Source organism: Polistes dominula, unplaced genomic scaffold (genome assembly GCF_049000335.1).
Source record: "Polistes dominula isolate Pdom_NZ unplaced genomic scaffold, Pdom_raw_medaka contig_16, whole genome shotgun sequence".
In the NCBI taxonomy this organism is placed as follows: domain Eukaryota; kingdom Metazoa; phylum Arthropoda; class Insecta; order Hymenoptera; family Vespidae; genus Polistes; species Polistes dominula.
The window spans coordinates 6290001-6310384 of record NW_028301040.1 but is presented as its reverse complement, the minus strand read 5'-3'; the positions used below and the strand labels follow the sequence as shown (position 1 = coordinate 6310384).

The 20384-nt window shown below is 35.1% G+C and overlaps 1 protein-coding gene and 1 long non-coding RNA gene across 15 annotated transcripts in view; one reads left to right on the top strand and one right to left on the bottom strand.

Moving 5' to 3' along the window:
* The window catches only part of Tlk (Tousled-like kinase), a 49428-nt gene that overhangs the window by 9324 nt on the left and 19720 nt on the right, over nucleotides 1-20384 (top strand). For 9 of the 14 annotated variants that reach the window (XM_015320569.2, XM_015320566.2, XM_089174782.1 and 6 more), the window contains exon 3: nucleotides 5748-5833. The exons of 1 other annotated variant lie outside the window; for it this stretch is intronic. In XM_015320569.2, the coding sequence (XP_015176055.1) occupies nucleotides 5748-5833 (86 nt within the window). Of the gene's footprint in view, nucleotides 1-5747; nucleotides 5834-10343; nucleotides 10422-18894; nucleotides 20108-20189; nucleotides 20345-20384 lie in introns of those variants that run through there. 4 more of the 14 variants (XM_089174786.1, XM_089174784.1, XM_089174785.1 and 1 more) reach the window with 3 other exon arrangements.
* LOC107066187 (uncharacterized) overlaps nucleotides 379-20384 on the bottom strand; it is a 24597-nt gene continuing 4591 nt past the window's right edge. Inside the window, exons 2-6 of the long non-coding RNA XR_016177340.1 lie at nucleotides 15041-15289; nucleotides 10925-14949; nucleotides 10026-10194; nucleotides 1370-1488; nucleotides 379-780 (exon numbers count right to left, since the gene is read on the bottom strand). This is a non-coding gene — a long non-coding RNA (uncharacterized LOC107066187). The remainder of the gene's footprint in view (nucleotides 781-1369; nucleotides 1489-10025; nucleotides 10195-10924; nucleotides 14950-15040; nucleotides 15290-20384) is intronic.

Sequence of the window (20384 nt, the reverse complement as noted above, 5' to 3'; positions counted from 1 at the left end):
GTCGTAGTCGTAGTCGTAGTCGCAGTTGGACATCAACAACGACGAAGCGTAGGAATAGAGGTCGTCACTTTTCAGGGCAGTGTCCTCCTGCGACTCGGCGCAATGTCGGCTGTGTTACCGATCTTTTGCGGAACCCAACGAACGGCAATCACGCTGCTCGCGACATTCTTCGTCTCACTGAGAATAGATCTACTTGCTACTCGTGAAATAATCTCTTTGGATGTTGTTGACTTACCGACTGAAACGTCTTCAAACCAAGTAGCCTGTTATTTTAGGATGCTCCAGAAAAACGATTCTTCCATGTGAAACGTCCTCGCCAATGAACTTTGATTTTTCTTATTCGTAAGTAAATTTCTATGATAAAAGAAAACACGAAAATTTGTCGGTAGATTTGTTTTTTATTTGATCGTGGAATCAATGATGAATCGTTTGGTTGAATTTGTGAAGGAGAAAGGACGAAAAGGAGAGAAGTTTAGAGGTTGTGGAACGATGGCGTCAAGTCAAGCGTAAAATTTCTTGCTTGCTCTGGCGCCTTGCTTTTACATTGTACGACGATCTTCCACCTTCTTCTTCTTCTTCTTCTTCTTCTTCAACTCTTCCCATTGGCGGATTTTCTCACGTAGCTTTTAAAGGAAGAATGCGATACGTTGTTGTTGTCGTCTTGAAAATATTAGAAGTCAAGAAAATGACATAGTATTCAACGATGATGGCGGGGATTGGTGGTAGACCAATTCGCGTTGCGTTGATTCTAATTTTCCTGGAGAGTAAACGATCGTTCTCCTGCAACAGAGTAGTAGATACTTAAATAGATACGCGGAATGATTCAAGCCTGGTTGGAAAAGGAGTGTAGATACCAGAGAGGTATCATTAATTATTTTTAGATTCAACAGAATTGTCGATCTCTCGTTGAACGTGTAAATCCGACGACACCGAGTTTAATTAGCTGTCTCTACTCATTCTCTTTATATTAATTGTAACTGTGAGAGATTCTAATTTAATAAGATACTAACTCGTCTAAGTATCTTATAAAATTTCTCTCGTCGAACCTAATTCTCACGGTTGCCTGTTAAAAAAAAAAAAAAAAAAAAAAAAAAAAAAAAAAAAAAAAACGTTTTTCCTATCATTCGTCCACCATCTTTAATTTTTTACGAGCGTCATCAACTTTGTTTCAGATGTCGCTTGTGTAAAATTTCAATTTAGTTTAGTACGAGGGCAGGTAGGGTAGTTTTAAAGTTGTGTGTATATTATGATGAATTCCCAACTTGTACCTATATTTTTTTTTCTGTCTTTCTCTCTCATTGTTTTTCCATTTCGTTTTGCGGTATACGTAATTGATCGAAGTGCAAAAAACTTGCTTGTACTTACTTACTTTTGCGATCGAGCTACTACTCGAGTACGGCCTCCTCGACGACTACTCGATTAATAAAATAACGGGGAACGAGACAAGCGTGACTCATTCTACGGTGCCTGCCCGTCAACGGGATTGTACTAAGAAACAACGAAAAAAAAATATATATATGTATATATATAACCACGACGGTTTGTACTTACATATTTTTGTGCGTGTATGCGCGCGCACACGTGTATCTGTATAGATGTACACACGTTATTTGGTCAAAAGTTTGGTTTAGATAGATAATAATAATTATTATTATTAATGGCATAATATATTGTTATTAATATTGTTATTATGTCGTTTGAATGGTAAAATGAAGAAATGAAAAATAAAAAGGAATAAAAATATTATCTTTCAAACTTTTGATCGGACGTGTACTCGTACTTTGTCTGTTTGCTTTGTCTTTCTCTCTCTCTCTCTCTCTCCCCCCCTCTCTCTTTCTATCTTTCTATCTCTTTCTCTTTGTAAGTTTGTAACGTAGAACGCAATGCATGCCCATCCTTCTTTATATGTATATGTATGTAATACAAATGCTTATTTTTCGTACGAGTCACATCGAGAACGATTGGTGGTGTAGTAGTGGTGCTGGTGGTGGTAGTAAAGCTGGTTGACCTCGGGAACTATCGTAAAATCATATTTTTTCTAAAGGTTTTTCTTATACTTTTTATTAAATAATTGAATTCGAAAGAAAGAAAACATAAAACTCTAAAACACAAATTTTAATTTCAATATAAAAGCTTAGTTGTGTTAAATCGAAGTAATGAAATCATCTGATTTCAATTTTTATGGTTTTTTTTTTGTTATCTTCATTTGATGGATTTTGTTAATCTCATTTTCGTATATTATTCGACTTCATATATTTTTAAAATAATATTTACGAGGCAGATTTTTTTTTTCGTACAACATTGAGCATAAGTTTGTTTTTGGATGGTTTAAGGCGGAGGTGAAAGAAAAAGTGGTGGTGTTATCGTCTTCTTTGCGATAAATCGACAAACGAGGATTCCATTTTTATCGAATGGCGTTCTACTATCCCACTTCCTACTTATTTTGTTAAAAGAACCTACGAATTTGTCCGATAGGAGGAGACCTCTTTGTTCAAATTACCAAAAAGAATCAAAAATACTATCTTTTATTCTTTCACGTTGGTTATATCGTCCTTGCGTCATTTACTTTCTTCTTCACTTTTCCTATACTTCCGACTGTCATATTGGTCGAATTCCATTTGTTATAAAAACTATTTCAATTTTATTTTGCCCCAATGAGAATGTTTTGAAGCTTTTCACTTGTCGACAATAATAATCGTCTTGAGTTTTAACCGCATGTAAGATTAAAAAGAAAAAAAGAAAATGGCGCGAGAGGCCATCATAAGGGAAATTAATGAAGCTATCCGCGAATTGACAGGCTATTGTTCGAACATTTCTATTTGATCTCTAGGGGACTAATTTAATGAAATTGTATCTTTAATAGGATAAATTTCGAATGTGAATATTACGATACATTACATTATCTATGTATCGCTCTGAAATCCCTAGTTTCCACTGGGAAAATGATATTTACATTGATCGTTCCAACGTTAACGGACATTGAATTTTGCGATAAGGTGAATGAAATAGTTTTCCGAATTTCGAATTAACGATAAAATTATTTAATTACCAATGGTATAATAATCATTTTTATCTCATTCAATAATAACTATTTTTTTCTAATAGTTTCAATAGTTTTATTATAAAAACATTAACGTCGTTGAACAAATTGACTATTTTCATTTTTCCAATTAATCGAATTTCAAAGTGTATTATATGTTTAATTTTATGTATGCAACGTATATATAAATACTTCAATACTAAATTAGACGTGAAAATGATTTTAACCAAGGTTATGAAGTAGTATATCGTGCGATTATATTTAGGCTTATCATTTGTCGTCCGAAATATGTTTGAAAAGAAAGAATTAACAAAAAAAACTAACGAACTAGTTTGGTGGATTAGTTAACGTTAGTTTGTTATTGAAATAAATTCATTCGAAAATAAATCGATATATCGTGCGAAGAAAAAGTACAAGTGTATCGTATTGAACTCGCCATTTTGATTAGGTTTCATATTTATTCGTGTAATTATTTGGTGTAACGAGTTTTTAATCGAAAAAAAAAACGTGTATAAAAAAACTCAAGTTAAATTAGTTATTTATTATTTAATTGAGAACCACTGTCGTGCGTAGAACGATCCATTGACGAGCGTACGTGGTTCTTCATTCTCTTTACTGCTGTCTCGGGCAAGGTGATCCGAGAATATCAGTGACTTTCATTCCTTTTTCTTTTTTAACTTCATACAAATAATTTATTCGTTGTTATTGATATTTTTGAACGCATTATTGATCGATCACAAATATATATTTAATTAATTTATAATTTATATTGTGTGTGCTCATTCAAGCCTAACTTACGTGCAATTATTTAATTTATCTTCTTCGATTGCGTTTACTTACAATTTTTTTTTTCCATTTTTTTTTTACAAGAAATTTGGACAAATTATTTGAATATACTTTGAATTCATTTATTATAATAGAAATTATAAGATTTGTGTATACAATAGCCGGTCAACAATGTGTTTAATAAGCATACTTATAATATATATATCTCTTTGTAATGTCTAAAGATAAGAAAACAACTTTGTTGAAGGATAACAACGTTTATTCGGTCGAAGGTCTTTCCATGAAACGAGAAATAATATATATATTTAAATATTCCTTAATACAAGAGATTATTTACTATCTTATATAATGTAAAACTTGACTAGAAAGTAGAAAGTAGTAACAATTAGACCAGATCTCTGTTCTTGATATCGAATACATGTTTAACGTATCTCTGCTGTATTGTCGATAAAGAGACGTATCATAAATTTCTGTTAAATGTTTACACCAAATTAACAATTGAACATACTTTAATAAAAATTCCTATTGGAATCTCTGGCAGCGGCGTGGTGTAACAAAAATTCGACCTATCTACTCTAATTTTGAATTTAGCCACCAGATAGCGTATTCAAGTGCTAGAAATCCCAATTAATATTTTTTGCAATCAAACTTACACAAAATGATTTATAATATAAATGTTTCAAATTAATTTTGTTGAAAAACAGATGCAATGAAATCAAAGGATCAAAGTTGCACAAATATTGAAATAATACATTTAGAAATGTTAGTATCATCAAAAATCATATCAATTGTTATGTTTTTTTTTATTAATTTTTCTCATCATTATTATCAATAATATTTAAATTTGATAATTCGCGATGTGGAAAAGAAAGTTAAATGAGATTACGTTTTTAATCATTAGATGTGACACACCCTTTTTTACATATACAATACATATACAATAATTCTTTTAGAAGAAAAAAAGAAATATACAGAACACAGTTGCACTAAACCATTATACTTATTATACATATCTGATCGAAATAGATGATAAATGATATGCCATATCAAAGAGTAGTTAATTATAATAACGATCGAACTGTTTACTACTACCCACGGCCATAGTTTATTATGGTACGACATATTTCAATATAAGTGTTTGTCCTTGTTCAAAAATATACGAATCGATCTTACAATTGCTATTTTCATTTCATCGATATCTCTTCTTCCTCATGATAAAAATATCGAATAATATATTCACATACTTTCTTCACAATTAACTCCTTATTAATTATGAAATGAGTACAACGATACCAAATTCAGCAAAAAAATATTATGTGATTGATTTTCAAACAAGTTCGATGAGTCTACGAAGAAATTAATCAATGATCAATGAGCATTGATTGAATTTTTCGTAGACTCGTGCATTGACTAATTTCTTCGCGTAGCTCATTGATTCTCGTAAATTGAAAAAATATTTTTCGTGCATTCGTACATTGACTAAACTTTTCATAAACTTGTGCATTGATTGAATTTTTCGTAGACTCGTAAAATGAAATAAGAAACAAATGCATACTGTCTTCTATCTCATCCAGTCTTCTCTAATCAGAAAATGGATCTTTAAACATTTCCATTGAAAAATTCGTAACTCTACACATACAAGGGTGTTTTCGATTTCAATCGTAATATCTTCTAATAAATTTATAATTGCTTTGGGTGATTAGGAAAGTCCTTGTTAGTAGTTCTTCCATCCTCGTGTTTGGTTGCTTTGTTTCAACAAATACGTTTTTTCAAATTAGATGGTTGTTGGTCTCCATTGAAAAATTGAAGAAAAAAAGAAAGAAAGAAAGAAAGAAAGAAAGAAAGAAAGAAAGAAAGAAAGAAAGAAAAAAAGAGAAAAAAAGGAACTAGGTATAATTCGTTCTGTGACTTGTTGTTGCAGGCGCTGGCGTCAAGATGGAGCACTTTCAGGCCACCCTGGACCCAAGGAAGCAGGAGTTATTGGAGGCCCGCTTTCTCGGAGCGAGGGTGAGCTTACATTTCATTTTGGTCCTTCCTTTCTTCTAAACGCGTCTTCGGATTCGAGTTCCCCTAGTTTCGTTTTCCCTAGTTAGGTTAGTGTTAGGGATATTAGTCAGGTTTAGGAAAATAGTTCCTTAATATATATAAAGGTAATAGAAAACAACTTGGAAGGAATGAAAGTTCCTCCGATCCTAAAATCCTTGCAAAGATGTCGCATGGGAAACAAAAATAGCGGCGGCCATTGATACGCGAGTATTTTCAACAACGCTATTGGCTCCCGCATCGGCAGACATTTTCTTTTTTCTTTTATCCCTTTCTTATGATTGGTGGGTGGTCGTCTGTGCAGATTTTCTCTTTTTATTCCACTCTTTCGTATATATAAACATAGTAGTTGAAATATATTCATAGTCGACCTAGAAAGGAACAATCAAAAAAAAGTAGGTAGGGATTCCTGTTCTCTTTCAAAGAGTTCCAGGCTACTTTGCGTAATGTCCCGAAGAAAATGAAAATGCTAGCTGCTTGGCCGAGTGGCATGGATACGTCGAGTATATTGAGTTTCTCTGAAAAATTTCTATCGATTCCTTCCTTCCTTTCTTTCTTTCTTTTTCTCCTTTTCAGACAAAAAACAAACGAAATGGCTTCTCGATAAAGAATATTTTGTTGGTAAGGAAATACTTCTTCTTAAACCTAACCTAGAAATGAATTGTATTAAATAATATGTAAAAAGAACAATTTGAAATTGTGATTACACGTTTAATTAAGACAAACAAGTTTGATAGACGTGTGTCTTGTATCAATTCGGTTGAAATGTATTTCTCATCGTGTATTAACGGAAGTTGGTATGTTAGTAGCGCGTTTAACGACCATTGATGTCATATTACACGAACTTAACGCGAATGTCATTGTGAAAGCCGTTGAAAGAACAGAAGGGGAGAAGAAGAGAACGCGAAACAACAATGTCGACGACAAGCAAGGATAATTCATTGGACATGCGCAAAACTCAAACTTTTCATTTTATCATTCAATTTGATCTTTTCTAAATCAATTTTTTCTAATTATACACCGATAATATTTACGAATACATTTTTTTTTTCCAAATTATTTTCCATTCAATATTGCATTGCACAATTATATTTCGTTTTATTTTTAGCTTTAAATAATTAAAGTTAATTAAATAGTCATATGTGACTATTATGCAGTTTAACGATTCATTCGATAGAGACAGAGAGAATGAGTTGGCGAGAGCAGCCAACGTTGGTCGAGTGTGTGACCAATTGTAAACGTATTTTCTATTTTTTTAAATTACTATTTTTTTTTCACATTATCGTATTTAAACAATAGATGGCGTGATCTGTATTTAAATGAATTTTTTTTTTTTTAAATAATTCCATTCAAACGATTATTATCTATCATGACACATCTTAAAAATATGAAACGTGCTTTCTAAAAAGCAGAAGCAATCATTGAATAAATATTTCCCAATGACGAAACAAGCTTTATCATTTTATTTTATTTTATTTTTTTTTCTTAACTTTTTAAATTAATAATTCTTCATTCATTTATTACAATTATATTAACTTTTTTTAAGTATCGTCTCTTCAATTACACTTTCGTTCGTTAGTGTGAGTGAATGAGCCGTTTAAAATGAAATAGAAATAAATTGACTAGGGTTTTAACATTGCCATTAAATGTGATACGTACAATCGTGAACGTTATTGTACGATTTCTTTATCCATATTACGATGTGTTCTTGAAGCTCCTTTTAAATAATTCCACTTGTATAGCTTTGTGCACCATAGACGAGGGAAGGGGGAAGAGGGTAGGGGGAAGGAATAGTGACGCTGAGTAAACAGGAAAGACCGCTATCGGTACACTGTAATTTAATTTGTGTTCGAAATACTCGCTGTCCATTGCCCACCATAAGCTCCATTTTCGTTTCATATATAAATATATAATTCTTCGTTTATTATTTGTTCCTTTTTTTTTTTTTTTTTTTTTTTTTTTTTTTTTTTTTTTTAAATAAGAAAAACACATGTGAAAAATAAAAATAAGAGAGAGAGAGAGGGAGAGAGATTGTTAGATAAATGAATCCACTCAATGATCTCAACAAGACTATCACAATTTTATCTTCTTATCTAAGACGATAATTAAAATTTGAAGACATTTTAACGCACGACAAGAGAATTGAGCATCCACAACAAATTTTTGTTCTAATTGAGAATTTTATTTTCGAGAAATATTACCATTAGCTCATTTCTTCTTTTTTTTTTTTTTTTTTTACATATAATATTTTTCGTGGAAAAATATTTATCTATTTTACATAAGTTATCTTTTTTTTCTATTTTTTTTTTCCTTCCTTTTCTTATTTCCTCTCTATCGTTTATATGTATATTTGAATCTTTCTCTTTTTCTCTTTCACACACATACACTCTTTTTAGAGATTTTGACCTTCTTTACTCGTATATACTCATGGAATGTATTTTCGTCATGTTACGCCATCAGAATAATACGGGTTACTACTAAAGCCATAAAATTGAAGGATCCCAAGAACCTCTGAAATAAGCAAAGAGGAAAAATAGAAAGAGAGAGAGAGAGAGAGAGAGAGAGAGAGAGAGAGATAATTCGTCCTTCCTTCCTTCTATCCTCTTTTTATTTCTTTTGTGATTTATTATTAAAAATAAAGAGAGAGAGTGAGAAAGAAAATGTTAATTTTAATCAAATCACGATTGAATATTTTCACTCAAACATTTGACCTGAAAATTCTTTTTCAAAATAAATTACATAAAAAAAAAAAAAAATAAATATATATATATATATATATATATATATATATATATATATATATTCGATGAAAAATTTGTTTCGTACAAATGCGAGGAAGATAAGAATCGAAGTCTAGAAAAATAACGGCCAAGGTCGTGTATAATAAGAGATGATTTAATAGCACCGAACAAGAAGACGAAGAGAGAAACGATTTCTCGAAACTCGCCATTGCCGGTTTTTTTTTCTCATTTTTTTTTCTTTTTTCCTTTGACTTTCTCTTCGGTTCCTTTTTTTTTTGTCGGCCAAAGTTACCGACACTGTTAAAGACGCCTCCTCATGACCTTTTTTTTTTATCGAGAAATAAGGGCTAAAATATTAGCTAAAGGAAGATTTTCAATACGAAAATATTTGTCTTTTAGTTAAGTTGTGTGTGCAAATAACCCGTAATGTCGTCAGCAATAACGTTTTACATCCATTGTTATTGTCAGAACTGTACTGTCCACGTGATAAGCAATTTATTACTATTTCCATGTTTTAAAACGATACACTCTAACAATAAAATATTATTATTCTTTATTAACTTATAATTCAATTCACGTAATATTCCAATGAGGACGATTTCAGAAATTTCAACAATTTTATCAACAGAATTTAACTTAATAATTATAATCCTATGAACCTTTTAATATATATATATATAAAATTAAATAAAAAAAAATCATTAAGTCCTTCCTCATTGCAATATTGCATTTCATTAACGTTGAATTATTTAATAGACTGTATTTGTAAATGGGTTTTTGTTCATTTGAAGATATTTTGAGTCTTTCTTTATACTTTACGATTTAATTGGATTACATTTGATTGAAAGTTAAAATAATCTCTCTCTCTCTCTCTCTCTCTTTCTTTAGTTCATGTTCATGTTCATATCAAATGGTGTTCCCCTCGTACTTAACTTAGAAAACAACAACCACCACCACTACCACCTACGCTATTTCGTCGTCCATTCAACGAAAGTCGATAGCGCAGATTTCGCATCCGTCGTCATCGTCGTCATCGTCGTCATCGTCGTCCGCGTGTTTCCTTTTGTCGTTCGAGACGACAAGAGAGAGAGAGAGAGAGAGAGAAGGAAAGAGTATCACCGACTTATTATTATTATACCCGTGCCTAAAAGAGCGTTCAGGCACGAAAAGGTGTGGCCAATTGCTAAGTACTCTCTTTACCTCTCGTAACAAATCTATCTCCCTCCCTCTCTTGTTTTCTTTATTTCTTTTTGTATAAACATAGATACATATATATATATATATATATATATATATAGTTTAACTAGCTAGCTATATAGATAGATAAATGAATAGATAGATAGATAGATAGATAGATAGATGTATATGAAAAGCTCAGCTATAGGGTCGAACACAATATCACGTGGCACTCTCACCGAGAAACATAGAAGCACACAGTCAAGTGCACGGAGTCTCTCAACCGTTCGTTCGTTCGCTTTGTTTCGTGTTTGACTTCGGAAACACATCGATGTCCGATGGTTGGTAACTGTAGTTGAGAAAAGATATGGAAAGGGAAAAGCCATCATCATCATCATCTTGGCAACACTAGAAAACACATTGCAGGGTTAGTGTTCGTGTTCTCAACAAAATGGACATACATCTATCTATCGACTTCTACCGCACCATTTTTCTATTCCTCTTTCGTGTATGTGTTTAAATATATATATATATATAGTGTATATATATAGTGTATATATACTTGAAGAGATATGTGCGCGCAAGTGTGTACGATAGCTAGAAAAAGAAGCCATTTTTGTCATAGGAGAATAAAGGTTTGTTGTATATTTAAATTTGCCGCGCTTTCTATTTCTTTTTTATTTAGAAGTTTTAACTGTTAATATTAATGTAATATAAAAAAAAAAAAAAAATAAAGAAACAGTAGGATGCAATTAAAGTGATGAAAAAACGAAGAGGGTCCTTAATAAAAAAAAATTTGGAAACATTTGATTACAATCGATTACTTCGAATTGTTTGAATTAAACAAGAATAGTAGAACACTGTATATACATTCGGAAATATCTGTATATCACCATAGAGAGAGAGGGGGATAGAGAATATGGCCTGTATTCCGCAGATGGGTTAGCTAATATTTGATTTTTTGTTGGGCAAGAAATTCAATATGAGAATATGGCAAAAAGGGGAAATTAGTGTAAATGTAAATCAATTTTCCGTCTAACGCATTTTCGTGTAATCCATAAATAGATTATTTTGTTGATCTTTGTAGTAGTTGTGTACTTAGCCGGTACAACATTAATACTTAATACAGAAATCTTACATATCGACGAGTCAAAATATTCCTTGCTTATCGTAGGGTGGGTATTTTAGTATCTATGTATAGTATTCAAAACATACTTCGCTTACTACCGTAACTAATGTTCGTGTAATTTGTGTCCTCAACGATTGCTAAAGTCAATCTGCCACGCGAACGTATCACAGAGCAAACGGTCAATACAACACACATCAAGACTCATTTTGTCCCTGTGTGTTATATGTATATATATATATACATACATACTCGTATATATATATATATAGTATTCGATGTGCTCTCTGTAAATAGGCTGCGTGACGCATTTATTTCTGCTCGGTAGGCAGCAGCAAGCAACCAATGTGTGTCTTTGAGTTTACGTCTCCATCTTCGAATGATTTCTCGATCAGCCATTTTTCCGAATAACTTTCATTTGCCATCAGTGGTTCTCATTTATCGATCGGCGGCAGGGTCCTTCTTCCTAGCACCGCTAGATAGAACGATGCATCCATCCTTTCGAACCACTTCTCCCCTCTTCTCTTCCACCCACCTCCTCTCCAGTTTTACCTCTTCCTCTTTCAACTCAGCAGCAGCAGCAGCAGCAGCAGGAATCGTTCAAAGCAAATTTGCAACATCAACTGAGAAAAACCATCGACTGGAAGCATCAGCAATAGCAGCACTCCTCCTCCTTCCTTCCTAGCGAGATACTCTACACCGCGTTATCACGAATTAATAGGTTAAGTGAAAAATTGCTTGATTAAGATCGCAATTCGCACGATCATCATATCCACGTAGGATAGATTTTGTCGGTGTGTATGTGTGTTCGTGGTTATGTTCCAACGTTGCATAATATCGGTGCAGTGTCAGCAACGAAGGAACCAAACGAACGAATGAAGGAACGAACGAGTGAACGAGTGAACAATCGAATCAGTCAATCAGCTAGTCAGTCAGTCAGATAACCAACCAACCAGCTACCTAGCTAACCAATCAGTAGGCACAGTAAAAAGTTTGAAACTACTATTATACCATCACTGATATACCATCGTAGTTGAGGGAAACTGTGCTTTGATCTGTTGTGTCAGTAGCATTTACGTTGCTACCTTTGACTACTCAATTTCGACAGAAACAGTCATCCCTCCCCTCTTTCCGGTATAATTATCGTTTCGTGAAATGTCGATTCGGTGAAAGCAACTAGATGCAAATTGTTCTGAACAAACGTGATATCAAAGAATTCTCATTTTTCTTTACTTTACTTTACCTTGCTTCTTCTACTTCTTCTTTATTGGGGGAGGGGAGGGGGGTAAAACATTTTGTTCTGGTTTCTAACAGAGGAGAAAGAAAAAGAAAGAGAAATATATATATATAACGATTCGAATCTTGATATCGTGATTCGTGCCGAGACTCCGAGATATCTCAGGATAAGGAAACACATTATATCCAAATCACGTAACATTGAGTATAGGATCCATAGATATCGTTTAAAACTTACCTCTCATCGTTCTCGCAAGCTGCGTTACGATGATAACAGCGACATCTGCTATTTGTCTATAACAAATGATGACAAACTTTTACACGCTTCAAACTGACGACTCATATTCTTCAACTTATTTTGGAGATCGATGTAAAACACGATGCACCTTGACGACCATCTTATTTTCATTTTCTAACCTAACAAGTTTATTTCTTCCTATAAGGAAACCTTCAAGAAATTGTCAGTAGTATTTTTGGTTCTGCTAAAACAATATCTTCGTTGTTTATTGCTAAAGGGAGGACAATGACGTGAGATTAAAAGGGGTCTATTTGTATTTCGATTTGAAATCGTTTCTTCGCCATTTCTTGGATATAGTATTCAGTAATAATAATAATAATAATAATAATAATACTAATAATAATAATTCCCTGTCGCATCTTTATCGATTTGCCGCATTATTATTCGAACAGGGTATTCGATATACCCGTAACGTGCGCGAGAGAGTACAGTATAAGTACTCGAAGCTCAGTCTTGACCTTAACAATCTTACATAGCATATAACATAGGTATTGTTATTAAACTATAGATTGTTTGAATTAAAAAATTATTAAAAAAAAAAAAAAAGAAACTGTTTCTAACCGCACACTTGAAGCAACACGTGCATATTTTTCAACAATAGATATATACATTTTTAAATGCACATATAAATACACACATACACGTGGATATCTTTATAATTATAATAACAAAATAATATATCTGCCAAATTGAGTTTTGAATGAAACTTTAATGGCGTACTTTATTACAGCATTTAATAATCGTTCAACGTGTACCTGTTATATGTGCACATAGTTATGTATATAGATGTATATACGTTAGATACATATATGTTATCGATCCCAGACCTTAATAGGTATAAAGTCGGTGCATAGAGTCGGTGCACGAGACCACCACAGTGGGTGTCTTGCGGCGGATGCATCTAGAAACAATATGGCGTCCGTTGCCACTTCAGCGATAGAGAAACATTCAGAAGTATCCTTTCCGTTCTCTCTCTCTCTCTCTCTCTCTCTCTCTCTCTTTTCTTTCATCTTATCGAAATTTCAACAATGTAATTATACTTCTACTGCCATTGTGCTTGCTTTATCTCTCTAATTTTGTAGAGATTCAACGATTATTAACAGGAAATAATTGCGATAAAGTACACGCGCGAAAAGACAAATATAATTAATAATAGTTCGACAATATTATGCACATTAATCCTAAACGTTAGATTATAATTTAGGTTATCCAAAGTTAACGCTACATTTCATTTATTGTCTCTTAGAACATTGGAATTATTAAAATATGTGTTAGATTGTTGCGCGTACGATTTTTTTTCTAAACAAATACAAAATGGCGGCCGAAATTTCAAATTGAGATTGTTAATGATTATAAATTATAGTTTCAAACGGATTAAAAGTAAATATTCAATGAACTCGTATCAGTTTGATGATGCGTGGCTCGTAATCGCCACCTGTTAATTAGATGGTTCTTCTTTTTTTTTTTTTTTTTTTGTTATTGTCCCCTCGTTTAGTATTTGAGTAAAACGATACTTGTAATTCTTTGAAATCGATACAATATTATAGATCGTAAACGTGGGTATTAAGGTGAATTAACATGCACACGATTACATTGTTTTTCCATACAAAGTAGTTGTGTTTGAGAAGGAGGTGGAAGAGAGAAAAAACGGACAGAAAGACAGATAGACAGACAGATGATAAATAAACATCAACGTTAGCCCATTGTTTGACCTATCAAAGGTGGTTTCGTTAAAGCATCGTTATGCTAATACCGACGAGAATTATCTGATCGTGCAGAATGCGAGTATCGGTCGAGCCGAAGGATGGAAAATATTACGGTGTGTCGGTATAAGAGAGAATGCTTTTGTACTTTGGAACGGGGCTTTCGCGCGTTATACATACTCCTCTCATAGCATAGCTTTTTAAATCGTCGACAACAACGATATCTTTCGGGATAACAGTGATCTAACATCCAACAAATGCAACACAACACCACAACCAACAACCATTTCCGAGAGAGAGTTTCGGCTACTTCCGTTTTCACCCTTTTCTCTATTCAACTTACTCAAATTTCTAATGATATATATCATTTATTAGAGACGTTTAATTGAATATTATATATATATATTTATTTATCAAAAAAAGAAATCATATATTGAATGAGAAAGAATGAGAGAAAGATCACCGATAGCATAATCTCCATGGCAATTTCGTAATTCTTCAAAGAAACTTGTGCGGCATATATGCGCATTGGTGAAAGGAATGTTTTTCAACTGTGTGTGAATTGAGACTTGCGCTGGAGAAAGAACAAAAAATGAAGGTAGAATTCGAGGGACTGTGTGTTGTTGGGTGAGCAATAGAAACAACATGGCGTTCCTTCTTTCTCTGCGTCAACTGGTTTTATCGTTGACTTTTATCTGTCTCTTATTTAAGTTCTTTAATTTAACCAAATATATACAAATTTCAATCCATTGGTGACATATGAAGAAACAACCTCGATTATGACCGATTGAATTTTATCCCTGTAAAGTAAGATCATAACGTAAGTGCAGGAATTATTAGACATTTGGTTTGACGAATGTTTATAGTATAATACTTGCTGTATAAACATACATTGATAAGAACAGTTAGGCTAGCAGTTAGGCGACAAAATCTCTATGCGTTGCCACCCAAGCAAGCAAGTACTATTACGTAACTCCAATAATGTCGACCATCCCAAGAACGTTGTGGGATCGATCGTAGCGACTCTCGTCTTCGAGAGACTCTCTTGAACTTCACAACGTTGCTCTTTCCTTACAGTGTGTACAACGAGTACGAGTTCAATTTAACCCGGATCGATTATAACGTCAGGGAATTCTCCACCTACTCAAATAAATTCAATCTTTTATTCGTTCAAAACAATTAAATCGTTTCTTTCAATTTCATATCTTGATCTATCTCGATGAAGAGGACGACTTGTTTGATTGTTAATTATAACAAAATAATACAGACTGATTATGATTAATCAAAGATAATACATTTTATCGATTGATAAGAAGAAAATTAAAGCCAATAACAAATTTTAAAATAGAACAATGATTACAATCTTCGAAAACAAAATTGCAAGATCTTAAGAGAGTGAATGAAAAAGAATTTGATCGTAAGTGGTGTTTTGATTGGTTGGCGTTTGGTCGGTCTGTCGGTTTGTCGGTTTGTCGGTCGATTTTGGTATCCGATCAACGAGAGTCGATAATTCGAATGTGCGCGCGCGCTCGCGTGCTTGCTGCTGCTCACACTTACGCTGCGCTCACGTTCATGTTCACGTTCACGTTTCGCGGTGTCCAATTAGCGCTCGTAACGGCAGTGCACCAAACTCGTCGAGGCATTTACGTACGATGCGATATAGAAGAAAGAGTAGGAGGAGGAGAAGGAGGTGGTGGTGGTGGTGTTGGTGTTGGCGGTGGTGTGTGCTGAGGGATTTAAAAGGGTGGGCGAGGAGGAGGAGAGAAGGAAGAGAAGAAGTGAGGAGAGTGATACGTATGGCGACACGCTTTGCGAGTCCCACGAGCAAGTCGTTCTTGCGCTACGTTGCCAGATTTGCTCTTTTCTTTTTCCTTTTACTTTTATCTTTTTTTTTTTTTTTTATCTTTTTTTGGGGGGGGGTATATATCGCGTGTCATCCCCCATGCTTCTCTCGATTAATCGTTCCATCGTGTCATGTCGCGTGCGGGTACGCCTTAATAATAAAAACAACCGAGAAATAAGAAAAAACGAGAGGATGAGGGATAACAACACAACAGGCAAGTTAAAGGAAGGATGAAATCCGCTTACAAGAGAAAAAAAAGAGAGAAATTACGTTGCGTAAACGGCAATGTTTTTTTTTCTCATTTGCAGATATTTTTCACGGTAGTGTGTCTTGTTTATTTTCTATGATCCCGTTTCTATTTGATTTCCTGATTTCTTTTTAGGAGCTCGTTTTGTGGGATCAAGCTTCTACCATTTTACGCATTACGCGCGCCCTCTACGTCTTCCGGTTCTTCCCCTATTCGAATCCCAAAATATTTCGTTCGGAAATTTTGTTTCTTCCTTATTCTTCGCCAAAAGGGTCGCTTTAATATCTTCAAATGAACTTTTCTTATTTACTTGGTCTCACGATTTCGAAATAACTGAGAGAAATGAATAGATTTGATGAATGTGTGTTTGTACGGATGGGTGACATTAAATTGTCGCGTCTCCGATAGTAGCAAGAACCTTCCGCAATGTTGATCATAGTTTCTAACGGATTCTCTCGTTTCTAGCGATGACCCGGCCAGAGGTGCCCGAGGCACCGGAGCCTGGACATATCGTAGTGATTGGGATCAATACGTTTAACCACACTACCACGCAATAACACCCCTGCTTGTCCCCCTTTGCCTCCATCGACCTCGGTATCTCTCTTCTTTCCCCTCCACCGTTCGTTCCTTCCCCTCTCTTTCTCTCATTCCCCAGGTCTCGACCTCGCACATTTTCCCCTTCCACCCTTCTCAACACCACCAGCAGCACTACCACCATTGCCACACCACAGCCACCTTTCGTTGTCCTCGACCTTGTCGATGTGGATTCTTCCATGAACCGCAAAAATCTACTTCGAATTCCATGAAAACCTCCTAACTCGAGATTCCCATCCTCGTATTCCTCGATGTGGGTCTTTTCACGATCTTCCGAGGACAGTCTAATCTCAGATTGTCAAGAAAAAACAGACAGAAAAAAAACAATGAGACCAAGTTCTCGAATTTCTTAGTTGCCCTACACAGCACTCAGTTACTTGTCGCGTCGTGTGTCCTTCTTCTCTTTCCCAGTTGATGATCCGGTTTTACGAGTACGACAAAATAACGGACTGTTTGTGTATCTACTATTACGATTAAACTATTTACTCCGATTAAAACTGCGCTGATGACGATGATGATATAAAAGGTAGTATTGATCCATTCGAACCACCAAGCATCGGTATTCATTAAGATTGTTATCAGGAATTGATAGAAATCAATCTAGGATGTTAATATCCTATTACATTATACAAGATTTATTCTCGCACACCATAAACTGATAATGATTAATTAGATGTCTTTACTTTGTACACTCTTAGATCATAAACTTACATCGGTGAACTTATGTTCGTTGGCTCGTAACGTATACACACTTTCTCTTTTGACAGCATTTATCACGCAACATAAAATATGACGAGACGTTAATACGTCACTGCGAGGCTTCTTCTTCTTCTTCTTCTTCTTTCAAGTTTTGTATACTCTGTCCCATTACGTTCATAGATTAGGATAACAAAGATAGAAAAAATGTGGTAATTATTTCGATTTCAAGTAGATCAATCTAAAGTTCAATAAAATGAAAGGAAAAAATGGACGATCATGTAAATTTCGTTTATCGCGTTATCAACGTCAAAAACGATTAGGTCTAGTCTTTTTAATCGATCAGAGGAAAAGAAGGAACAATATGCAGGTAGTCGGTCTTTGATTGCACCGCAAGGGGCTCGTTGGTCCACGACGACGAAAGTTCGACGAGCGACGGTTTGCCGCAGAGAGCACAGGCAGCGCATCGATCGGGAAACGTAACCGGAAGCTTCTGGCAAACTTCTCTGACAGCGTTCTATGAAAAGGGCGTGTGCACCCTGTTTCACCAACGAAGAGTTAGCAAATTTATGTCCTAGTTTCTATAGGATGGACAAACGTCCCGGCTTACGTCAAATCATTGTCCGTTGATACAATTTGTCTTAAGATGACATACATCGAAGTCTCTCTTCCTCCTCCTTTTAAATTCATTCGCAAATGACCGATATTTGTTGAAAACTTTTATTGAATATACAAACGAACCCTGTTTGTTCTAAAGAAATTTATCGATTGTCTACCAAAAAGTTCAAAGTGCTAAAATTCAAAGAATTCCTTGGAATGTGTACAACAAATGAACACGGTGCATTTCTACGTCTTTCTATACTTTGCATTACCTTCAGGTTTTATTACAAAAACTGAAAAGTAAAAGCTCGATTTTGCGATGATATACATGAACAATTGTCCCATTTCTATATATATATACATATTCCTTACAAAAAACAACCCCCTTTCTCCTTTAAAATGAACATTTTTCGCTCAAACTATCGTGAAATATCCACCTAGGCGAGGAGTCAGCTTTTCTGCTTTTCCACGACAGCCAACCAATCCCCATTGAACCGCCCTGTCGTTAAAGTCCTACCACCACTACCACCGTTAGCACGGTGGTAACTGCTACCAACAAGTAGACCTTATTTTCTAACAGGTATATAGAATGTCATCGTCCTTTTCAATATGTTTGATCTAAATAGAAATGAAATTTGTTGATTGCAAACCTAAAAATGGCAAATATATTATAAAGATATGATTGTATCGGTATATTTAACGTGATGTTAAAAGATCGGTGGTCATTTTATTAGTCGTGCATCTTAGGTTTGTTGGGAAGTTGGAAAGGTGTCGATAAGGCAGAAACACTGGTCGCGCAGTGTGCGACAGAGATCGATAGAAAAAGCACCCTCTCTGGCTCGTAGCACGCGAGTGCTTGCTCCGCATGCAGTAGCGTAACACCGGTGAGAGGAGAACAGCAGACGGTCGGTCGACGTACCGTCTATTTATATACACACACCGCGGCGCGGCGGCCGTCCAGTCGAGCAACGACGACGATCGTGTCGCGTCGTCTCGATTCGGGAGGAGTCGACCGAACCTGCTGCTGCTGCTTGCTTGCTTGCTTGCTGTTGCTGCTGCTACCTCCTGTATCCCTACCATTACAACCCTCCTCGCGCGTGCTACCATCCGCCGTCTCTTTCGCGTCTGCTCTTTCAATGGACGGCAATCGGCTAAAGCGGATCGCCGTCGTCACCGCCATCGCCACCACCACCTCCGTCTCTCTCCTTCTCTTTCATCCTTACACGCTCTATTACGTATTCCACCAACCGCTCTTATTATCCTACTATCTACTACTTTTCTTATCACTCTCAGTTATACATTTTTTCATTGATTTTTTTTTTTTAAATATGTAAAATATTTTATTGCAACATTGTTTTTGCAACCAATGATGATTTAAAAAGAAATGAACAATTGCAGTCTTATTAATTTGATATAGGTCTCCTGTTATCGATAGCACCATTCCGATGATAGTGACTAAGCCTTTCTCTCGTTGTCTCTCGAGCTTATTCGAATTTCCTTTGGGAGAGAGGAACACAAATTCCGGTTCTTTTCGTCGCGTTCCTTTCTTTTGTCTCTCTTACTGGTTTACTCTTCGATTGTAGGATTATTCCGCACGATGTAATCATACGAATTCGGGCTAATCGTGGCGTTTCGGTCGTCGTCGTCGTCGTCGTCGGACCGAAACGCACGAGGCGCCACGCGCGAGATGTGCTTCGAGCTTCTCTTCTCCTTCACTCATGGGCGTGATTGGCCAAGGGTCTCGAGTCACGAGGGGGGTGGGGGTCAGGAGAAGGGATATATTCTCTCCCCTTCGGTTCGCAAGGCCAGCGAAATTCATTATTGCTGGCACGCAAGTTGTTGTTGTGTGTTAGAGTCGGTATATTTCGTGCTTTCTGTGTTTATTTGATTGACTATTTTACTGGACTTTTCCGGGATACAGGGATTTCATCCATAACACCTTCAACAATCTTTCAAAATGATCACCAATTGCCTCGTGGTAAAGTATACCATATGATTCCATCATCGAAATCCCCCTTGTTATTCCAATGAACAAAAACGAACCAGGACTCATTTCTTAGTTTCAGGATCTTCGTGTTTGGAATTAAAGCACGAACTGATCGGATATTACAAAGTTCCAGCCATTTCTAATATCCATGATTAAAAACTGAGAACTGAGAACTGAGAGAGTGAGTGAGAGGGAGAGAGAGTGAGAAACAAAGAGATATTAACTTGGGTAAAGTATAGTTTGAACGTAATTTAGATAATCTTTAGTA